A 24,198-nucleotide genomic window follows, 5' to 3' on the forward strand; every position below is an offset into this window, starting at 1 on the left:
GACTTCACAAAGTCATGCAGGTAGTAGTACTCTTAGGGGCAGAACCAGGTTTTATACTGGCAGCCTCTAACTCCAAATTCAGTGCTCTTCTTTGCACTATACCAGATAGTTCAAAAGCAAATAATAAGCTAATATAATTACATATTAAAAAAAAAACACCTAAGAAATAGCAAAAATCCTCTTTTATCAGAGCTTGGCTTAGTTAATCACAGTTGGAAAACTAAGAATCTTAGATATTTATACTATCTTTTGTACATAAAGATGACTAATTGTCCACCATAAGTTTTTTATTAAGAAAAACTGGAATTATATGGAGCAAATGTTTATTTGTTCCTTCTGAGTTCTAAATTGGACTAGCCAGTATAACCAAAAATGCTGAAATATAATGAAACCTTATTTGCAAGAGAACACGTTCTAGTTCTTTGATTTCCTTGTTAGGGGGATGTCAAGCAAATCATTTATTTAGGATTTATAGGCTCACTTCCAAAAAAAATCGAAAAACGCTTAATAAAATACAAAATAAATCAATTAAAAGAAAAATTAAACAAAGGCAAAGGAAAGGTGCACAGAAATAGATCTGAGCAGGTAATGTAAATGATAAATTACTGCAATTAAGTGCTAAACTTACCTATTTCCTAATAGCTAAGGGAGATAATTTAATTTATAAAGTCTTATAAATAAGTGATAAGGTGAGCAAAGAAATTTGTCTTAAAGGACAATTTTTTCATGGTACTAAATTAAACGAGTTATTTACGATATGATAAAAGGGACAGTGGGCACCAATAATGGTCACTGTTTTCAAGCATGGTTTTGTAAAAGTCAGAAATATTGTTCAAATGGCCATTTTTTAGACAAAATCAGTCCTCACTCAGTGAATGCATTTCTGTAGAATGCTAAGATAATAAGGTCCAAGTACAATGTACCAATGTACCAGTACCAGGTACTGACTGATTCTTTGAATCACTCTCATCACTGGCTGCATCTGCTCCTACACATGTGCTACTGAGTGAAGCTGGATAAAGATTAAACCCTGCTGAAGGAGTCCACCACAAATTTATGCTGTGTAACTTCAACTAGGTCCTCAGTGAAGCAAGGAAATCCTTTTATACTTCCTTAATTAACTTAGTATTCCACCCATCACAAGAGCTCTTCCAAAACCTTTTATCCTCCAAAAACCTCTCCCCCTCCCTGATTCTCTTGGCTGAGAAACTTGTTTCATATAAAAATCGAGGACATTCACTTTTTTTGTTGTTGAAAAAGGAGAAAGACATTTCTTTTAAAAGAAGAAAGATCTTCTCCTCTCTTCCTTATCTCAGGTTTCACCCAAATGCCTTCTGCCATTTTTTCACCCCTTTCTCACACTGAACAGTTGGCTCTTCTCCTTGCCAAGGCCAACCATTGTACATGCATAAGTGATCCCATTCTATACAATCACCACCAGCAGACTGGTCCCTCTCAATTATTTTCAATCTCTCTGTCTACTATATGCTTCCCTATTGCCTATACACATGCTCACATCTTCCTCATTCTCAAAAGTCCCTCACTCAGTCCATCCTTCCCAACCACTAATGGCTATTGTCCCTAGCTCTCTTCTCTCTTTTGTGGCTAACCTCCTTGTGAAAGCTGCCTGCAAGAGATGCCTCTACTTTCTTTCCTCTGATTCTTCTTAATTCTCCTCTGAAGTCTATCCTCTGACTTCATTCAACTAAAACTGATCTCTCTAAAATTACTAACAATCTTTTAATTGTCAAAACCAATGAATGGCCTTTCCTCACTCTTCATCCTTATCTTTTCTGTAGCCTTTCACACTGTTATCATACTCTTCTCCTTGACAGCCTCTTCTTACTAGGTTTTCATGACATTACTAGCTCCTGTTCTTCTGTTACTTAATGGACTGCTTCTTCTCAGTCTCCTTTGCTGGATCCTCATCCAAGCCACACTCACTAATCTTGGCTGTTGGGTGTCCCACAGGGCTCAGTCCTGGGCCTTAATCTCTACTCTTCTCCCTCCAAACTATTTCACTTAGTGATCTCATCAGATGTCCTATTGAATTCAATTATCTTCTATAAACAGATAGTTTTCAAATCTACTTACACAACTCTAACTTCGCTGAAGACTTGCAGCCTCACATCTCCAACTGCTTATTAAACACCTCAAAATGGATGTCTTAAACTCAGCATGTCCAAAACTGAACTTATCATCATTACCATCACAAACTCTACCCTCTTTTTGACTTCTAACTTTCTAAGTTCCCCATTACTACTGAAGATTCCACCAGCCTCCCAGCCATTCAGGCTTACAACCTAGGAGTCATCCTTGACCCCTTACTCTAACCCACCTGTTGCTAAGGCCTGTTGATTTTACCTTCTTAACATATCCTGCATATACTGCCTTCTCTACTCTGACACTGTTACCACCCCTCATGCAGTGTCCAACCACCTCACAGCTGGACTTCAGCAATAGCATCCTGGTTGATCTGACTGCCACAAGTTTTTCTCCATTCAGCTATTAAAGCTACACATTTCAGTGGCTCCATATCACCTCCAGGATCAACTATAAATCTTGTTTTGGTGTTCTAAGCATTTCAAAACCTGTACCCCTTCCCCAATCCTTCCAGTCTTCTTATACCTTATAGAACAGAACTCTGCCTCCCATGTACTCTTCAATAAGTAACACTGGACTTCTTGCTGTTTTAACAGACTCCATTTCTCAACCGTGAGCATTTTCTCTGGATGTCCCTCATGCCCAGAATCATGTCCCCCTCCTCCTCACCTCTCTATTGCCTTCTCTGGCTTCTTTTAAGTCCCAACTAATATCCCATCTACTATAGGAAGCCTTTCCCAACCCCTCTTAATTTTAGTGCATTCTCTCTCAATTATTTCATACTTATCCTACAAACTGCAGTTCTTTTTAAAAGAAGATCTTCTCCCCTCTTCCTTATCTCAGGTTTCACCCAAATGCCTTCTGCCATTTTTTCACCCCTTGTTTCCTTGTTGTCTCCCCCACTATACGGTAAGGTCCTTGAGAAAAGGGATTGTCTTTTGCCTGTCTTTGTATCCCTTACACTTAGCATAGTGCCTGGCACATAGTAGATGCTTAATAAATGTTTACTGACTGACTGCCTGAAATACTTTCCTTTCTGATGATTAAAACTGTAAATACTATTACATCACTAGTTCACATAATTCACATAATTTCAAATTTCCTATCAGCTACTTATGTTTCAAGTGCTAATAAAATATATTCCTTCAAATTCTCATGTAAAAGCACTACATAAATGTAAATTATTGTTGTTTTTGTTGTTGATGAGGTATATACATGCTACACACACACACACACACACACACACACACACACACACACACACATACACGCTTTCCTTCCTGCACCCAGGGAAATCTAGATGAAGAACTTCCTTCACAAATACAGATCAGCCCTCTTTCTGTAATTTAGTCTTAGCTGTTTGAAGGATATAAAGGTTGTGACTTGCTCATAGTCACACACCAGAAATGTGATCTCCTTGACTCCAAGACTAGCTCTCTATCTACTATGCCAAGCTGTTTTTTTTAATACCTTAACTATAAATAATCAGCACTTTTAATAATAGGCTATATTCATTTCCCAAGCCTCTGGAAATTAATAAGTCTTTCAGCATTCTCAAGCTAATTATAAATGAAGACTTAGGAAGCCTACTCACTCCACTGATGTAGAGAGAGAAACAAGCACAGTAAAAGCAGGACTAGAATTGGAGTCAGAAGATTTAGGTCTGAATTCTCACTCTGTGACAAGCTGCTTTATCTATTTGAGTATCAGTTTCCTCATCTGCAAAATGAATCAGTTAGATTCAATGATTTCCAAGATCCCTATTTATCTCTAAATCTTATGATATGATGACAAGCATTTGCTCGAATTCTTATTATTTCTATAACCAATCAACAAATATTTAGCAGCACCTCAAATAAGCTTATAATTTATTGAAGGAAAGTCTAACACATACAACCAAAATAAATCTCCTACAGATCCTTTTGTTCCAGACCTGCAACATGGTATTTTGTACCAAAAAGACTGAAATTGGTTATTACCTTTGCATAAATCTCATACTAATTCTTTCTGAAAATACATAAAAAAATGATACAAGAATAAAAGGTTTAGAAATATAAAATTAACAAAAGTTAAAAATCAGGCTCAATGTAAATAAAATTACCATTAAACTGGACAGATTAGAATTTACTAAGTGGCTTTAGTAGCTCCATAGTCTATCTAACACAACATTAAAATAAAGGAAAACCTAACAGCTACAATCTGGCAAAAATATTAGAGGAACAATATCATTTTATAGCTTAACCATAACAGAAATAAACAGAGCATTAATTATAAAATTTTACATACCCTGCTCCATGCATGTTTTCTACTTGATGAAGGCTGGATTCTATAACAGCAGTCAAAGCATCAAACTCCTCTACGTGCAAAGCTTTGCACATAGCCCAGATTTTCTTAAGGGCTAATAAAGCATACAGTCGAACACTAAAATTATGGTTGAAACACCACTGGAGTACGACAGTAAGAGCTTGTTTTAGAACTGGTTTCTAGAAGAAAGGACAAAGAGAATCTTCAAATTTAGACACAAATCATTATCTGTTACCAGCTGAGCAAAAAAGTTAAGGAATGATAGTGAGTCCATATTAGTAAAAGGGGAACAGGACTTGAAATAAAAGGATGTGGGTTTGGTGTTTAGTGGCTGAGTACAAGTCAAGTCACTTAAGCTCTCTGTGCCTCAGTTTCCTTATCAATAAAGTGGGAATAAAAACACTCATACCACCTACGTCAAAAACCTATAATGAATAAGGAGTTAGGTACAAATAAGTAGTAATCATAATAACATACTTTCGATTAGGACTCAAAAAAATTAACAAACCAATGCAACCACTTCTTTTTAGATTAGGTGTTTTTACATTTGCATCTTGAGAGGGAAAAAAATGTTCTCTCAACTCCTAGGTTATTTAATGCTTTAAAAAAACAAACAAACACTTTAGTACTTAGGCTATTTTGGACTAAATTCTAGTACCCCTGCCCTGGATTATTTCCTTTTATCATGTATGTAAGTAAGCATGTCTATACATATTGTCTCCCCCATTATAATGACTGTGAGCTCCTCTAGGGCAAGGACTGTTTTTTGCTTTTCTATGTATCCCCAGGACTTAACACAGTGCCTTGCCCATATAAGGAGCTTAATTAATAAATGCTTACTGATTAACTGAAATACCTTAGACTCATGCGGCATTAACTGGATGGAATCTTAAAAATTCAACTAATTCAGCCCCTTCATTCTCCAGATGGGGCCCAAAGAATTAGAATGATTTGCCCAAGGTCACTAAAGTGTTTGTTAAAGTTGAGTTTCAACTATTCCTATCACCTTTTCTCTAACTACAAGTTGGAATATCCTTTAAGAGCTATCCAAGTCACAAAATTACAAGTATTTACCAAGTAGGATACCACTTAAAGAGCTAAATCATTACTGATGTTTTAGCTACTATGTCTTCTTTAATCAACTTGGACTCAACACTAAGGAGGTGGCAGGAAATTAAGATGTATTAAGAAAAATAACAAGGCAATTTAGCTTTTTCATATCCTATTTCAGTAAACTCAAAGACTATTCGCCCATCACAGAAACTGACACCATTGCCTACTAATCTTGTAAAATTATACTAGTCTGTAAGAAAAAAAAAATGACTATTAAGAAAATTAAATTAAAAAATAAAGCTCTACTAACTATGTATCCTAAACCCTACTCTAGAAAAGCACCCAAGAGATTTTTCCATTACAATAATACCACAATCACAGGCTTTACGTAGATCCTATGCCTGATAAATTAAAAACACTTAAATAGTAGATTGTCTGAAGGCAGGGATCCTTTTGCCTAAATTAGGTCTCTTTCTTAATATCTGATACAGTGTGCTTTTCACACATTAAGTGCTCAGTAAATGTATTTTCTATTTATATTTTAACATCCCTATGAGGTCACTAGAGGGTCTGGAAAGGAAACTGAAATGTAGAAAGCTGTCTTTTATAGATTACATAATGACTCAGTGGTAAAAATGATACTTGAATATCAGAATCTTGATCAATCAGCAAGTATTTATTAAGTGCCTACTATATGGCAAGCACTGCACTAGGCATTAGGGATAAAAGTACAAAGAATGAAACAACACCTACTCAAAAGAAGCTTACATTCTAATGAAAAAGACAAGTAGTACAGAGTTAAAAGCAGTGCAGAGGCTCAGAAATAGGAGGTAAGAGCACCATAGCTGAAGAAGACAGAGAAGGCCAATTTGACTAGATCACAGATTTTAAGGAAGGAGAGTTTTGCATGCCAGATGATGTATACTATCCAGTAGGTAATGCTCATTTTCTTACATAAGACCAAAATTTCCCATTTACATACTAATTGAGTTTTCCTTATTTTTAAATCACAAGGTTTACTTTAGAATAGTGAGAAGAATATTGTTAGGCAGAGTTAGCAACTATTCAGGAAGAGCTTGTTTTATTTAAATGTGGAAACTACAAGAGCCAAACTTTTAAATAAAAGTATGTCGATTTTTTGTTGTTGTTGTTGTTACTTATTAAAGTAGCTCCTCAGATGTTCCTGCCAGGTGGAAATCTTTACTGGCCTAGATCTATCTTAAAAGTCAAACATAAGTTGCTAATAGTTTGGGGGAATTTGTACTGACAAGATAGTTGAGGAGATAAATCACTTGGTCAGCACATTTAAAATGGCATTAGGTTCCTTTTTTCAGTCATTCATCAATATGTATCAAGAATCATTGTAGTGGCAGATAGGTGGTGCAGTGGATAGAGCATTGGAGTCAGGAGGATCTGAGTTCAAATCTGGCCTCAAACACTTGACACTTACTAGCTGTGTGACCCTGGGCAAGTCACTTAACCCGACTGCCTCATCAAAAAAGTAAAAAAAAAAAAAATCATTGTCTACTCACTATTGGAGATGTACCAAAACATTTAGAAATAAGTATCTGAGTGGTTAACATACATACATACATACACACATACACACACACACACACACACACACACACAGAAACAAAAAAGGACCATCTAGTTACATTGACCAGAATAAGGTTCCATAAACATAAAAAGGAAAGCAAAGTTTTTTATGGTAAAAGAAATATGGACTACCAAGAGGAAGAAATCTTCAAAATTATAAGACTAAGGTGAATGGTACCACCAATGGTTATGTGTAATATACATGGGAGACAGCAAAATAAGTAAGGAAAATACTAAGTACAATTGCTTGACTAGAGGAAAGACCACAGGGCACAGAATGCAAAGAACAGCACCAACAGCTAAGACTTAGTAGTTAAATGACCACGTCAGTTCTGAAGAGTAGGAGATAGGATAGGGTGGTAGGAAAAATTCTGATGGACCAAACTGACTTTAGAGGAAGAAGATCAATTCTTTAGGGTATGGTCTAAGTTTGGAGGTGGTATCTGCTAGACATAGTCCAGGTGGGCAGCAAAAGGAATGATGTAATGGTCTAGGTACAAAAAACACACATGGGGTTTGGAATGGGGCAATGGGAATGAAAAGAAAATGGCAAAATTGAGATTCATTATAGTGGAAGAATCAATAGAACAAACTACAAAAGACAGAAACTAAAGATAAAAGGGGAAGACTTAAAAAGGAAAAAGACATTCAGCTCAATTTCTGATGTTCATTTTAAGTTGATAATGTGGCTAGAGTGTGGATCTGGGAGTTGTTCTTATATTGGCTGGCAGTAACTGAAGCCATTTATTGCAAAGTAAAACAACAAAACTCTGTCTACTACAGTAACAGCTCCTTAATTTTTAAATAATAGAACGAAATTTCTGCCCACATTCCTTGCAAATGAAAATAACAATGCTCTCAATTTCTGGAACTAATTAAGAAAAAAAAAAACTTTTTTTACTTGAATGCCAAAATATTTGGTTGGTTTTAGCAGGCATGTATGAAACATTTTAGAAAAGAAAATGATTATTGCTGTTCTAAGCAAATTTCCCTCTTTGTTCTCAAAAAAGAAAACACTTCTACAACTGAAAGTATCAAATTATACATAAATCTTAAAAAATTGCATATTTTTGCCTTCTTTTGATCCCAAGACACTATCCTAGAGCTGTATATTAAATGAAGATATTTAGGATAAAGAGAAGACACAAAAGACCCTAAAAACCATCTTTCAAATATCTGAAGGGCTTTCATGTGAAAGATGAACTTTAGATTTCTAATGGAAAGAATACTTAGACTTGGAATCAAAGGGATGACATTCAAATCCTTGATCTGTTACTAAATCTTTCATAGTTGATATCTTTGTATGGTAATAGATAATGCATAACAGATATCCATACTGGAGCGGATATGGGAAAACAGGTATACTTAAAGCACTGTTCATGGAGTTGTGAACTGCTCCAAGCATTCTAGAAATATGTCCAAAGGGCTATAAAACTGTGCATACCCTCTGACCAATGCAGACTAGGTCTGCATCAAAAAAAGATCAAAGAAAAATGAAAAGGACCCATATGTACACAAATATTTGTAGCAGCTCTTTTTGTGGTGGCTAAACGGCTGAACAAGTTGTGATATATGAATATGATACAATACTATTGTGCTATAAGAAATGACAAGGGAGATGATTTCAGAGAAACCTGTGAAGACTGACATGAAGTCATGCAAAATAAAAATGAGCAGAACCAAGAGAACAATATACACGATAATAGCAATATTACAAAGATATCAACTATGAAAGAGTTAGTAACTCTGATCAACATAATGGTCCACCATAACTCCAAATAACTTAGGATGAAACATACTATCCACCTCCAGATAGAGAGCTGATAGACTCAAGGGGCATACTGAAGTATATTTTTTTCCTCCTTTCTTTTTCTTGCTTTTATTTATTTACTGATTTATTTGGAACATGGCTAATGTGTAAATATGTCTTGTATCACTTTACATGTACAGTACGTATCATATTGGGTGGGAGAGGAATAAAAGAGGGAGAATTTGGACTAAAAATAAAAACGACAAGCAATGGTTTTTGATAATCTACAAGTAATGTACTTTATCTACAAATTCAGATTTTTATCTAACTTTTTCTTAAAAAGGAGGAAATATATATATATATATACACATATATATATATATACACATATATTGTAGTAGGGAAGATGGTAAAATTAAGAGAATACCAAGTATTCTATGTTTCAAGGAAATTACTACAAATATTTAAAAATTGATGATCTACATGTAAGATGTGTATTTTTTTACTCTAAACATTTTAAACTTACCATCTCAGATATATTCTGAATAATGATATCCAAATGTGACAAAACTGATAAAAATGTACAAACACTCATTTTGAGTTTTTCTTCACCCTAGAGAAAACGAATCAAACAATTAGCATTGAGCTAGTATTTATTCAGTAAAAGCACTATAAAGGATATAAAATAATTAAGCATATGACATGATCCCTAACCTTGAGAAGTTCATATTCTAGTTAGGGAGACAAGGTTATAAAATCATGAAAAGTTAAAGATACTAACACAAGAGTTACAATATAAATAGCATATGCCATCAAATAAGTGATCAAAAAGAGAATGCTAAGTCACTGTGGAATAGAATGGTCTGAGGAAGTTTTCACACAGGAAAAGTAACTTAAATCAATCAATTAAACAAAGGTAGGGTTTTGCATGGAGGCAAAGGAGCAGAGTTGTCTATTCTGGAAGAAGGGAATGGAAGGAATCAAAGACCAAATGTAGGAAAGCATGGGCTGTATCCACAAAAAGCAGAAGATTCCAATAGGGGAGCAGGGGAAAGCAAAGATGTAAAGTTCTATTTGACTGCGACTATAGAGGAACTTGATTGCTCTGCTGGGCCATAGGACCTTTACGAGGTGCAATGGAGGGGATAGTTATTAAAGGTTTGGGGGCAATAAAGAGATGTAAAGAAGTATTTTAAAAAGATGAAGAAGGCAATGGTGGTAGTATGTAAAATGGATTGGAAGGGGATGACTATAGACAGGTGGACAGATTACAAAGTTGCTGCATTTTGGAATAGTCAAAGACTGAAGGACATAAGGGAATCAACACAAAAATGTTCATAACAAACATAAGACAGATATTTTAGGAATATTTTTCACTGTTTTTCTGAGTTCTTCAATTATAAATTCTAGAACTAATCTTTGTATTTGGGGGAGTCTAGCACATGTCAGAGGCAGGACTTGGACCCAGGTTTCATGACCAAGGATGGCTGGGACATTGCCTCTCTAATCTTTACATAAAAGCCTTCAATAATTTAAATATGTCATAATAACAAATCAAAGGGTTTGTCTGATATGTGGGTGTATAAATTATATATGTGTCTGTATAGATACATAGATGTAGATATAGATGTAGTACCCAATCTATTCTGATTGCTAATTAATATTTAAAAAAGCTTTTTTCAGATTTTTGTTTTGTAAATATTAACTGGTAAGACCAAGACTAAATGGTAACACAACAGGTTAACTCTACTACTATTCTCTTTTTCATACCTTTCATTTACTTACTCATAAAGTAGTACATCAGATTCAAAGCTGAGTTCATCAAACATTTTGCTATGGAATATGAAACATGGATCCACTAAGTGAGTAAAACTCTTTTTTAAGCAAAACATGAAAACTGCCATTTACTTACATAACAAAAACAATTCCAGAACTTTGGAAGAAACTGAGGAAATTTATGAAGAATCAATATAATAATCCATTCTATTAAATATTTTATGGATGCTTGGTTATTAACGAACCCTGCTTCAAAAATCTTGTCAATAATCTGATCCAAGAAGTTCTAAGTAAAAAAAAAATTACAAAATCAGTTATTCCCGAGGAAAAATCATTCCTTGCATATTAAATCATTTAAGCAAAAAAAAAACAAAAACCAAAAACACATTAATTTTATTAACTTTTCATGAATTTTTCTAAAATATTTAACAAATAAAACTAAGCACTGAATAAGGAAACTCAATAATCCTAATAGCCACCACCAATCTTAAGTACCATAATTACGTAATTTTTTTTTTCACTATTTTGGCTCAAGTTTTTATATAGTTGCCTTAGCACCTTAGCTCCTATGTCAATAATTTTTAGAAGTTACTGAATGATTTAAATCAACTACACACTAAGAGCTGACTTTTACAAAGTAATCAAGTTCACAAGGTGATTTATAATACTCCCAATTAAATAGTAACTTGATATCAAAGAGTGTATCTCGTGTTTGTTCATCCCCTTTGCAATCTTCGTTTTAAGGTTATTGGGGTTTTTTGCTTCTCTGTTCCCAGATCATCCTTCACTTCTATGTATTTGTATTCCCAGTCAGCTGTTCTCTCATTTTTTTTAAATAGTTTTCTACTGTGTATTCAAGTTTTTTCTCTTCTGTCAATTATTTCTATTGTACAGGCCATAAATTCTTTTTCCACAATTCTTACTTCTCTTTTATACCATATGGGAACATGCAGCTATAGTTCCATGTTCTCTTGGTAATCCACAGGGTTCTCTGCCTCATCAGGTATTGATTCATTTTCCTCTGACTTGCAATATTTAATGAAAGAAATTTAGACTCAGTTAACTGATCTGGAGGCCATCTTCTCATCTTCCCTTTTGGTTCATCTGCTTATGTTCAAGGTCTTTGGTAATTTCTTTTTTTTTTCTTATTTCTCACTTTCTTACTCTTCCTTTTTGATGACTGTTACCCCAAAGGAAGACCTTAAATCTGTCTCAGCATCTGCCCCTACTGGGTAATTTATGGTTTACTGGCCTCAGTCTCTGCCCCAAGTAACTTCTAGGGGGACAGAGATGGCCCCAGATCAATGCTAGGCCCTTTCCCTCAGTCTAAGTGATATATCACACACATTGGCATCCTGCCCCAGTTCTCTGGCTGAGCTTTGTTGCAGCACAGAGCAACACCATGCTGCAAACCTACTAGAGTAAGCTTCTGCCTTTCGATTTTCTGTGGGAAGGAGGAAAAGGAGTGTGTGTGTGTGTGTGTGCGCGCGCACGCGTGCGCATGTGCAAATGTGTATGTGTGTGCATGCACGCACACGTGTGCAGAGTTTAGTTCTGTTGCAAGACCATGGATCAGCTTCTGCAGCCTTGCCAGACCATGGTACCTGGTGGGAACAGTGAGGGAGAATATTAAGGTTTAAGAAAGAAGCTTAATCCTTAATTTCTTGAGTAAACAAGCATTATTACCTAAAGCTCTTGGTGTCTTAGAGAAAGCGGTCTGGTGTCTGGAGAAAGCTAAACTGCTTTATCTCTTGAATATAATTTCCATTTTTGAGAGGTCATAAGGATCGGTGAAAGTGTCTAGTACTTCGTCTTGTTGGTTACCTGACCAGGAAGTCTACTTCACTGTATCTCACAGTTCATTAAATATTTACCCAACCAGATTTTTGTGGAATTGCTGCAGGAATGCATTAATATTTTACTACTTAAATGAATCTGTGATCTTAACAATGTAGCTATTTCCTCCATCCATATAAATAGCAACTCATCCGTATCTTATCATCCTTGACTTTTTTTTCCCCCATCTTCTCCCAGAGCTCCTCTACAAAGGACCTACTCAAAATACTAGAAGCCTCATTCTAAGTATCTTTCTATTTTGTAGATATTAGGTATACCGATTAAGTGGTCCATCCCTTATCTGTAGCACTTGCACTATGACCAGCCCCACCAGCTCATATCTTCTAATTATACACTTCCACAATGATTTTACTTCTTATATATACTTCCCCAGCAGAAATATATTTTAACCTACCTGTGCCCAAAATGCACAGGTTAAGTTGAACTTTGGGACACTGGCAACTTTGGCTCTTCAGAAATTGTAATATTTTAAGATTCACAATCCTACAGAATCATTAATAGTACATTTATGTGTTTTGTTTTTTAAGCTGACTTTTTGTGTGAGGGGCCAGTTTGAGTTTGTTCAAAGCACTACATAATTTCCCAAATTAAATACATCCTGCTCTCGACTTTTTCTTGTACTTTGGGCCCAATTAACCATTCAGTTGTGGTGCCTTCACAGATACTGATATATCTGGGACTCAATGGACCGACCATCCAATCTGTAATCTGGACAACAGACGTTTTTCATCCTTAGCCACTTAAATTTTTCTTGACGGATTATTAGACTAATCTCGAGTAAACAAGTATCTCACTAATGAGACCCTGTAATGTTTTGGAGCTTGATTTGATTAACACAATATCATCCACAAAGAACATGTGGGTCACCCTGCCATGTAAAAGTAATCCCTTTTCCATTTGGACCTTGCCTAGGACATATTCCATTGGAGAAGTGAACATCTTGAGAGATTTTATCCACCTGTTATATTCCTCATCTGATGCTAAAAAATCCTTGAACGGAGTAATTTCTCTGGTTCATTTTACTAAGAAACCTTGTAGATTTTAGCATATGTATGAGAAGCATATGGAGAAGAGGTTTTTTTTTTAAGGTAGCATTTTGATCTACCAAGCCAAATTCTTTTTTGATAATCAAAAAATACATTTGATAATCAAAAAATACAAAGAATCACACATTCTTTGTACCTTTCAGTGATTTCTATGACCAAAAACCTGTGGTTTGCTATAGAAAATTGATTTTGAAAGCCTGATTGTTTCTTTCTTACGCCTTAATTGATGATACCTTCAATATATTTTTAGATCATTCCCATAATGATTTTCTAAAAAGAGAAAATAGGTATATGGGTTAGCAGTTATTGATACTTAAAAAAGAAGACTGATGACAATACATTGCCCGTGATTTTTCTGATTGCTTTGTCTGAGAGTTTCCCTTCCCTAAGTCATCTTGTAAAATAACCCCTCAACACCTTCAATATTACATTGCCTTCAGCACAGATTGCCTCAGAGCGTCTGAACCAACTGCTCTTCCAAACTTCTTTTTAAGTGCCATTTTAAAATCCATCTATAGCACACTGAGGACTCAAAAGCGTTAGAGGAACTATCATATTCAGATCCTATTACTGATGTTTACAATTATAGAAACACAAAAAAGGTTACACTTTCTGTTTGTGTCCTCCAGACAGAATATTTCTGAAATAGTGTGACTGAGCTAGGGTCTCATGCCAAACTTTCTATAGATGTTTTGCTTTGACAGCTTTCTAGTGTTATGAGGCAAAAATACTATTCATAATATTCTACCACCCTCCTTCCTAGTGTTTTACAAATGAGTTTGTATCCTAAACTGTCATTACTGCTGCTTGGCAAGGAGATGGAGTCTAAACTGGCTGAAGTGGTTTCTAGGTTCTTTTGTTCTCCTTACTGTGGTGACTGCTTTATATCAGCTACAATTTTACTGGAAAGAATGATAATTAAGGCCATTATTAATGTCTTTTTCCATTTTCCTCCCCCTGCCTCTACCATTGACATGTGTTTTGAAAATGTCAGCATGAACATGTTGCAACTGTTTGATATCTTTTCATTTTTATTCTTTCATCTAATTTGAAGTTGTGTTTTACTTTTGTTCTAACTATAGCAGTTAATAGGCAAAAAAATCTGATTTTGAAATGACTTCCATTATCAGTAACTGGATTTCCTGTCTGTTAAGAAATATTACTGGAGGGGCAGGGTGTAGGGTAATTTAATTCAGTACTTGCCATCTCCACATGTCCTGTCTTCCAATCCTCTTACTGAAGAAAATATCCAAGCAGTCTAGATATAGCTTTTTCCTTTCTTGGCATTTCAAACCTAATCTGTACTTTCCAACATACATTTTTGTTATTTTCCTCTGTGCTCACATTTATATTTTAGTGAAGGTTAAGTTATCATCAGATAATAAAATATTAAAGGGGTATTGGTTATGCTACTTAGTCCATTTATAAATTTATTTCTATGAAACTTATTATCCTAGTAAACAAGTGATTAGGCCAGTATCTTTCTTCATAAAATGCATCTTCTACTTAATTTTAATTATGAAGCTTGATATAAGTATGTATTCCTCAGCCTAATCTCATTTAAAAGTATCAAGCATTGTTTTAACAGAATAATCTCGTAATTAAAAAGGTAAATTAGTCTTAATGATGTGTGTATGATGAAAGGTATACCTGGTCAAATTTGGGGAACAGTACAAGTAGAGTCTGCCACACTCTATTTTTCACTCTGTGCTGCAAAGAATTCACATAATAGCGTGTTCTAGACCTGGATACCAGTTCATCCTGAAAAGAAATTCAATTTTCATGTTATAACACTAAGTTTAAAAAGTACTTAAACGGTTTGTGATTAGAACTAAAACAAGTTACAAATGTAATTTGCTAGAGCATAAGGCAACAATGTAACCCCAAACCCCTCAGCCTACCAACATCTTTTAGAAAATAAATTCATGTGCAACTACCCCACAAAGAAAGGGGAGGGGGAAATCAAGAGCGCCAAAAAAAGAAGAAAAAGAAAAAGGCAACTAAACATAGGACTTTTTTTCATTTTTTTTTTAAGTGAGGTAAATGGGGTTAAGTGACTTGCCCAGAGTCACACAGCAAGTGAGTGTTATGTGTCTTTTTTAATTTTTAAAGAGGTAAACACAGAAGTTCAACTTACCTGCTTCTAAAATTCAGAAGAAGAATGAAAGTTCATTTATTAAATGAAATGAATGACTTTAAAGTATGCCTTAATTCCATATTATCAATAAGGGAAAGGAATGAGAATACAATGAAGAAACTTTAGGAATCATTCAACCAAACTTCATTTTTACAGATGAAAATCAAGCCCATAAAAAAAAAAAAAAACTTTCTCAAGATTGCAAAGCTAATTTGTGGCAAATTCCCAGCTACTCCTTCAGTCTAGTGATTTTTTTTTTTAATCTCTACCACCCTACCTCAAAGCATGAACTATCTTAGGTGTGCAGAAGGAGAAGAAAAGGTAGAGGAAAAAAAAAACATACAACAGATGGGGGGAAAGATAAAAAAAGAGAAAAACAGGAGGGAAAAACATTTGGAGCAGTATAAAAAAAATCAAAAAATAATATTAAAACTATTTTTTTTTAACGAGGTACAAAGGAACACAAGGAAAGAGGATACTTATAGATAAGTGAAGAGACTCAGTCTGAACTCTAAACTCGTGCATAGTCATTTATATGTCTCCTCTAGTCGAAAGTGAGTTCCCAAGGGGTAGCTAGGTGGCACATTGGATAGAGCTCCAGCCTTGGAATCAGGAGGACCTGAGTTCAAATCTGGCCTCAGACACTTGGACACTTAATAGCTGTTTGACCCTGGGCAAGTCACTTAACCCCGACTGCCTCACCAAAAAACAAAGAAAGAGAGAGAGAGGGAGAGAGATAAAGTGAGTTCCTGGAAGGCAGGGACTGTGATTTTGCCTTTTTTTGTATCTCAGTGCTCAGGACAATGATGTTCTGTCATTTTTCAGTCATGTACAATTCTTCATGATCCCATTTGGGGTTTTCCTGGCAGAGATACTAGAATGGTTTGCTATTTTCTTCTCCAGCTCATTTTATAGATGAGGAAACTAAGGTACACAGGGCTAAGTGACTTGCCCACGTCACGTAGTTAGTAAATGTATGAGACTGGATTCCAACTCAGGTCTTCCTGACTCCAGGCCCAGCACTGAGCCAACTGCCTAAGCTGCTTGCAAAGGACAATGCCAGGCACATAAATGAGTGCTTAATAAATGCTTGTTTGTTGACTGACTAAATTTAACAGAAAATTCCTTGACAGCAGAAACCATATTTTATACTTCACCACAAGGTGCTCTACACAGAGGTATTAAAGGTTTCCTTATGTTTTCAGAAGAAATGTACATAACGGTTCTGGGCAACTAGCTATCCTCCACAAGTTTAAAACAGGCACATTACAAAGAACCACATACTTCTTACTTGAAAACATAGACAAGATGGAAATCAAAAGAGAAACAGAAGGAAGAAGGGAGAGACAGACAGACAGCTTACTGTTTTACTTTCTCCACTATTCCACCCAAATTTACCTATCAAGAAAATAGCTATCAAAAAAAATTCTTTAATTTATTGCTCTCAGTGTTTTGTTTTGTTATTTATTTTATGAAAACTAAAGCCAAAATGTACAACACTTTATTTCTGATCATCTGGATCATACACTGTAACTTCTCTGTATTTGTTGGGATGCTACTATCTTTGCAGTCACCCAGGCTGAAACCTTGAAATCATCCTCAATTCTTCCTTCTCCCTCATTCCCATATTCAATCAGATACTAAGTCCTGTTAATTCTACCTCTGTATTATCTTTTCCTCTCCATCCACATGGCCACCACTCTACTTCAGGCCCTGCCTCTTGCCTAGACTATTCCAAATGCCATCTAACTGACCTCCTTTCTACCAGTACTTCCCATCTCCAATTCATTCTGTACATAACTGCCAAACTGATCATCCTAGAACAGCTCTGACCATGTTATTACCTTTGATCAAGAAGTTTTAATGGTTCCCTAATGCTTCTAGGATCAAATACAAATTCCTTTGGCATTTAAAGTCCTCTACAGTCTCATTCTAACCTATCGCTCTCAACAAATTTCATATTAATCAATAAACTAGTATTAAGTGCCTACTACATATCACACACTGGCACTGGAGATACAAAGACAAAAATAAAACCCTCTACTTTTAAAAGAGAAGACATACAGAGAAGAATACAAGGTGGTATATGGAGAAAGGGCACTAGAAGGTGGGGCATCAGGTTAGTCTGAGTCTTGAAGGAAATAAAGGATTCTCTGAGATGGTGGTAAAGGAGTACATTCTAGGTATCAGGGATGACCAATACAAAAGCAATGAGACAAAAGACAGAGTGCTGATTGCAAAGATCAAGAAAACCAGTTTAGCTGTACCATAAAGTGTGGGAAAGAAAGTAATATATAATGAGGCTGGAAAAACTAACTAGAGCCAGACTGTGAAAGCCAAACAGAGGAATTCCCATTTTATCTTGGGAGTTAATAGGAAGCCACTGTAGTTTACCTTGTAGTGAAGTAACATGAACAGATCTGCACTTCAGGAAAATAACTTTGGCAACTCTGTGGAGGATGGACTGGAGTCGAGAGATACTTCACAGAATCTAAGAGCTGAAAGGGACCTCTGCAGCTATTTAGAAATGCCCACCATAACCTGTCCCACAAGTGACTGTCCAGGCTCTGCTTTAACACCTTCCACTCCCTCTAAAAGTAGCAGTTCCTCTTGCACACAGCTCTGGGAGGAAGTTTTCCCTGACTTCATGCCTAAATGTGACTTGAGGTGAAGAGACCAAGTAGGAGGCAGTTAGCTGTAAGAGAAGGAACTAAACTATAGCAATGGCTATTTGAGTAGTAAAAAACCATGACAGATACATGAGATGCAGGGCAGGTACTCCCTCCCAACTTCTCCCCATAGACAGTATTCCAACTCCTACCCTTACACAGATTATTTCCTATACCTGGAATGCTTTCTCCTAACCTCCACCTGTTAAGACTACCGGGTAACTCCTTTCAAGGCTCAGATCAAGTGTCACCCCCTACAAGATGCCTTTCTTGAAACCTCCAGTCATTAGTACACTTACCCCCTACACACACACTTCAAAATTACTTTGCTTTTTCCTTCTATATATTTTTTATTTATTTATCTATGCACTTGACATTTTCCCCTCAGTAACATATAAGATTGTTGAGGTCAGAGACTATTCCATTTTTGTACATGCACTCTCAACATTGAGCCCAGTGACTGACATATAGCAAGAACTGAATCCTATTGAGCTGAATTACTTCATTATTCTATTCCTTTCTGAAATCCTACCAAAAGAGAACCAAACTTAGACACATCCTTGAACGTTCCAAATTTCCTACATTGTGTCAGAATTATAGAATTATTAAAGTTGAATCACTCTCTCTTCACAAAACAAGTCAATGACAGAGCCATTAGTGGAATTTACCACTCTAAGCAATGGGGATTTCAAAACCACAGGACCCAAAAGCTAACGATTTAAAGTGTGAAAACAGAAACCAGCTTGGTGCTTTTTTACTACCTCTTTTTTCATATCTTAAACTAACTCCCAAAGTACAGAGCTGAGCATACAGTTTCAAGAAATTTGCCCACTTAGCTACACTGATTATTTTAATAATGGGAAATTGCCATCATGTAATACAACAGGAAGAATTTATGGAGATGCAAATCCTGACACATTTTTCTGAAAATCCACAATCCAGAGCTTATAACAATACTTTTATATTTATGCTGTCTGTTTTTTAGATATAAAAACTAGGTCCAATAAAACAATTTTGCCTAACATAGTAACTACACTAATATTGAACCCAAATGTTTAGAAATAAACACTAAAGCTAATTTCTTCTTGATTTAGAGGTTTTGTTTTTTTCAAAACACTAAAATGTACTTTCTGCCTATGTGAAAAGAATAATGCACTTGCTGACTGAACCTGCTGGGTTAATACACCACTATATTGTTAGTCCTTTAATAAAAACAAAGATTATTTTTAAATTATCTTAAAGGTAAAATAAAGTAACATCTTTACTTTATCTAGTAGCTTGATTGCAAGATCTTCTATAAACATCTTGTGGGAAATATTTGATCCATCCAATAAACAAAGGAATTTGATAGTGCAAACTCTCACATAATGGTCATCTCTGTTAGTACTGGAAAACACATGTATTGAATAATATTTAATATATCTTGAATGTGTTGTAAGCAAATGAAACTATTTTATTAAAACATTTTTTAAAAACCCTGGTAAAACAAATTTTATTAAGTTAAAAGTCCCAAATTTAATGAAAATAATTTTTCATTACTGCTTAACATTGAAGATAAAAAGAATCATATTTTAGTCAATTGGGGGAACTCTCCAGAAAGTATGAATGGATCAACACAAATCCAAGTTGACACCTGTTCTTATTCAACATTCATACTCTATTGATATTGGACAAGTAGTATCACCTTCACATACCAAGGAAAGCACATCTGATATCATAGCCAAGCAATAAAACCTTATAAAAGCAGATTACATCCAAGATTGCAAATATTCCTTTTCTCAAGTAACAATTGGAATAAATATCAAGTATCACAATGGCTAGTATTTTTCAATATTAAAAAATACAAGGTACATCTGGCAAAGGGGGCCTATATTCTTGCACTCCTTTACACTCCTATTTGAAAAACTACGAGAAGCAGAGCTAAATATAAACCATCTTAGCAAAAATTATTGGCAGTTAATTTAATGAATTTCCACACTCTCTATTCTAATACGAATGAGGATATCATTTTAAGTTAACTGGAAAATTTTACATATGCTGTGTTCTACCACAAGGGTTCTTCACCCTTTTTGAGTCATGGATCACTTTGGCAGTCACATGAAGTCTACAGACCCCTTCTTAGAAAAAAAGTTGTTTTGTTTTGTTTTTTAATTAATAATTGAAAGAAATTCTAAATTTCTGTAGAGATTGTTAAAATAATAATGGATTTTTTCCCCCATGCAAGATCATGAACTCCCTGAATCTATCCATGGACTCCTTAAGGGTCAGGGGCCCCAGTAACCCCTGTAGAACCCCTGTTCTCTCTCTTGTTTAAAACATAAAGTCTTTTTTAAAAGTGGAGAAATTCAGCTCCATGAATAATAGCAGATACTCTACAATGCACCTGGGAATATCTTTCAAAATAATATATTTTAATGACTATAACTTTTGGTTTTACAAAGAAAAGTAAAGAATGATGAAATTCATTATGAGTTCTCACAAACATAAATCAAAGTGAATAATACAATACTGTTTTCTCTCAGGGACAAAATAAATTACTTTCATAAGGGTGAGTTCACAGAATGGATCAGAGAAATCAGATCTAATCAGAGATAAAAACTTCTAAAATGTTTCAGAGTAACTATATTTTGTTTGATATGGTATTAATCAGTTAGCTATGCCATCTGTAAATTTCATAACAAAGAAAATCTAAAGAATAAATCACTTTAATACATTCTAAAGGGGCCTAAAAATCTTCTGTAGTCAATCATTTTTTTCATTCTGGGCTTTTAGTGCAAGGGTTATAATACTGAAATTTTACATTATTGGCAATAGCACCAAGAAAAAGAGTTTTCAAAGAATAGTACATTTAAATGTGTTTTTTGACAGCTGGCTTAAACAACATTGTTCCTTACATATAACAAGTGCTTAATAAATGTTAATTTAATTAGGTCTTATTTTTTCTAACTCATAAATATTCCCCCATTTAACAAAGGTGTCTTCATAATAATAAAGAAACAATTTCCCATTTATGTTTACACAAGAAAAAATATTAAACATATTTACTTTTCTGTAACAACATTTGCTGCACATCCATGTCCAAGATTTTCTATGAAGGTTTGTACATTCTGTATAAGCCTTGACAAAAAAAAAAAAAAGACAAAAGAATATTTTTAAAAGATTAAAGTACAAAATTCCAAATCTAATAGTTTTTATTTCTCTTAACAGCTTCAAAACAAAGAAAAGCAATGTAAAGTAGCTGGCACATATAATTCTACCCAATTAAGTTATCTAATGTAAATATAATAGTATGAAATCAAGTGCTTTTTTACCTTTGATCTCGTCTGAACACAGTTCCAAAGATGCAGCCTTCAATAATAAGTTCAATATAATCCCTAGCACTTGAAAATGGATCTTGGGATAGAGTCAAATCATCTGAAGTAGGAACTATCCAAGATCGACAGCAATAACTTATCAATATATTCAAGACCCCAGTCTTTGTTGTGGACATTTCAATTATCTTATATATAATCTGAAATGAAAATAAAATGGAAGTCAATTTACTTACTTGCATTTTTGCTTTCAAAGAAATCAGTGTCCCTATAAACTATTAGGTGAACAACCTCTAATCAAATAGAAGCTACAACAAAACCAACATCAAGTCTATAAACAAATCTATTCAATGCCTAGAGACAGTTAAAAAAAGTCAAAAAATCATAGCACTAACAAGATCACTCTGGTTTCCTAATCATCTAGAAATCTCCAAAGGAACAAATTCCCTCCCCAAAACAGGAAAAAATGAATAAATAACCCTGCCACTTTTCCCTAAAAAGAAAACTTCACGGCATACTTAGGTTTAGATTTCTTTTTTAATCATATAAAGCCCCATTACACTGTGCTAATTAGTTATCTTTAAGTTCATAACTGAATATAGTAAATTTAGTGGTAGCTTAAAATTTCTTACCCACAAATGATAATCCCAGAGGCTATGCTAAAAAAAAATTTACCTCCTTTATTTTTGAATATGCCTGGCCCTTGATTCTGGCAGCAACAGCAAGAACTCTGATATCAAAGACAAACTGGACAAAAGCTTTTAAATTAGACCAGAATATCAGTTGTGTATTGCTCAAAGAATATATAATTTTCCAAGCCATATCAAAAGACTCAATGCAGAGTGATTCCGAGGAGTAAAGAAGCTTTAGAAAAACAAAAAAAGGGAGGCAGTTATCACTTAATTTCAAAAAATTCTGTAATTATTTCTACAGCTAGACTTAAATTGACAAATCTATCACTTACTTTAGGAACCAGTATTTTCATGCAATGAAACACTGGCAAAACTTGATCAGAAGGAAGGATAGTGAGGGCTTCTAATGCAGACTGCAAAATGCCTACTGGCTTTGGAATGACATGCAGAAAGGGCTCCATCTCACCCTCTGTGGTTGGTATAAGGGTATGGTATTTGTTTAACAGGAATGAGAGGCAGAGCCATTGATCATGAATATACTGTGCAACTACTCTCCCCCATCCCTGGGAAGATGATTCTTCAAATAAACTGTAACAAAAAAATACCATTACTACCTATAGTTATTTATGGTAAAGTTTTATTTTCTTTGCACATACAATACAATGTTCTTATAGAGACAAATTTAAACATTACTACCATCAAGTTCCCCTGCCCAGAAGAGAATCACTTAAATTGAAGAAGCCTACTCATCATCAGCTAACAAGAAGAAAATTTGCTAATACTATTGCAGTCTAAGACAAATACAACTACACATGGTCTAACCAAACTGACAACAGCAGGGCTGGATGAGATGAGTATCTAATTCAATTACTAAAACACAAGGATAGGATTTGGGATTTTAAAAATTTCTAACAGCAATAAAAGAAACAGTTCAAGAACATCTTAAGCTAGAAAGGATTGGTACAAACCTGTTTTGTTCCTCAGCATGTGGCTTTCTTACTATCTGGTTGAGGTGAAAGGAAGAAATAAAGTTTTCCAAAATTTCAGTATCTAGGAAATCAAGATGCAAATCTGATTGCTGGGAGAGGATCCCACAGACCACTGACAAACACGCCATACTAACTACTTTCTGAATCTGTTTACCTAGTTTTGGTTCCTGATAAGGAAAAAAAAAATTGTTTAACATAAAGTCAGTTCAAGTCCATTATATCTTTAAAGCAATAATAAGTCTACCTCTCTACAATTTCCACCAACTTCTCCTACTTCTGCTCTCTGGAGAAAAGCAAAAGAAATGTCATCCTTCCTGACTACAGAAAATGACTCACTGATGAATGTGCTGTGTAAACCAATGCACAGAGCCTTAACCACATAGCTCAAAGTCACTGAACAAGTGCTACAGTTAGTAACAAAATCCTATTCTCGACCAAGAGTAATTTAGGTCACCACTATTTAATAATATTAGCTAACATCTATATAGTGCCTTAAGGTTTGCAAAACACTTCTAAAATATCTCATTTGATCTACTTCATCAACCTTCTCAGGTGCTATTATTATTCTCATATTACAGATGAGGAAACTGAAGCTGAGAAATTAAATCACTTGCTCAGGGAGCTACACAACTATTAAGTGTCTGAAGCAGATTTTGAAATAAGGTCTTCCTGACTCCAAGTCCAGTGGTCTTCCTATTATGCCACCCAGCTGCCCACATCACATCACTATACCTCCAAGTGTATGCATATCCTGTATGTATAACACTCCTGAGCTTCCAACATATTTACAAGAAACTCTTTCACTTCTGCTTACTCTGTCATTCATATTCTCTGTCAACTGTGTTCCTGGCCTTTCCTCTAAGATTACCTTCCCACTCACTGTACATGTGTATTATATATTATACAAATATATGTATATATATATGTGTGTGTCTATTCTATATACCTAGTTATGTTTCTGTGTACATAGTT

At 34.9% G+C, this 24,198-nt stretch overlaps 1 protein-coding gene across 6 annotated transcripts in view; it reads right to left on the reverse strand.

Moving 5' to 3' along the window:
• LOC114049572 (probable methyltransferase TARBP1) overlaps window positions 1-24,198 on the reverse strand; it is a 90,676-nt gene that overhangs the window by 19,903 nt on the left and 46,575 nt on the right. For all 6 annotated transcript variants that reach the window (XM_027870817.1, XM_027870816.1, XM_027870815.1 and 3 more), the window contains 10 exons: window positions 23,206-23,393; window positions 22,570-22,825; window positions 22,281-22,469; window positions 21,606-21,805; window positions 21,340-21,411; window positions 19,560-19,680; window positions 15,139-15,249; window positions 10,722-10,871; window positions 9,336-9,422; window positions 4,390-4,586 (listed from right to left, as the gene is read on the reverse strand). In XM_027870817.1, the coding sequence (XP_027726618.1) occupies window positions 4,390-4,586; window positions 9,336-9,422; window positions 10,722-10,871; window positions 15,139-15,249; window positions 19,560-19,680; window positions 21,340-21,411; window positions 21,606-21,805; window positions 22,281-22,469; window positions 22,570-22,825; window positions 23,206-23,393 (1,571 nt within the window). The remainder of the gene's footprint in view (window positions 1-4,389; window positions 4,587-9,335; window positions 9,423-10,721; window positions 10,872-15,138; window positions 15,250-19,559; window positions 19,681-21,339; window positions 21,412-21,605; window positions 21,806-22,280; window positions 22,470-22,569; window positions 22,826-23,205; window positions 23,394-24,198) is intronic.

This window comes from Vombatus ursinus, unplaced genomic scaffold, assembly GCF_900497805.2.
Source record: "Vombatus ursinus unplaced genomic scaffold, bare-nosed wombat genome assembly UNPS02014798.1, whole genome shotgun sequence".
Lineage (NCBI taxonomy): Eukaryota > Metazoa > Chordata > Mammalia > Diprotodontia > Vombatidae > Vombatus > Vombatus ursinus.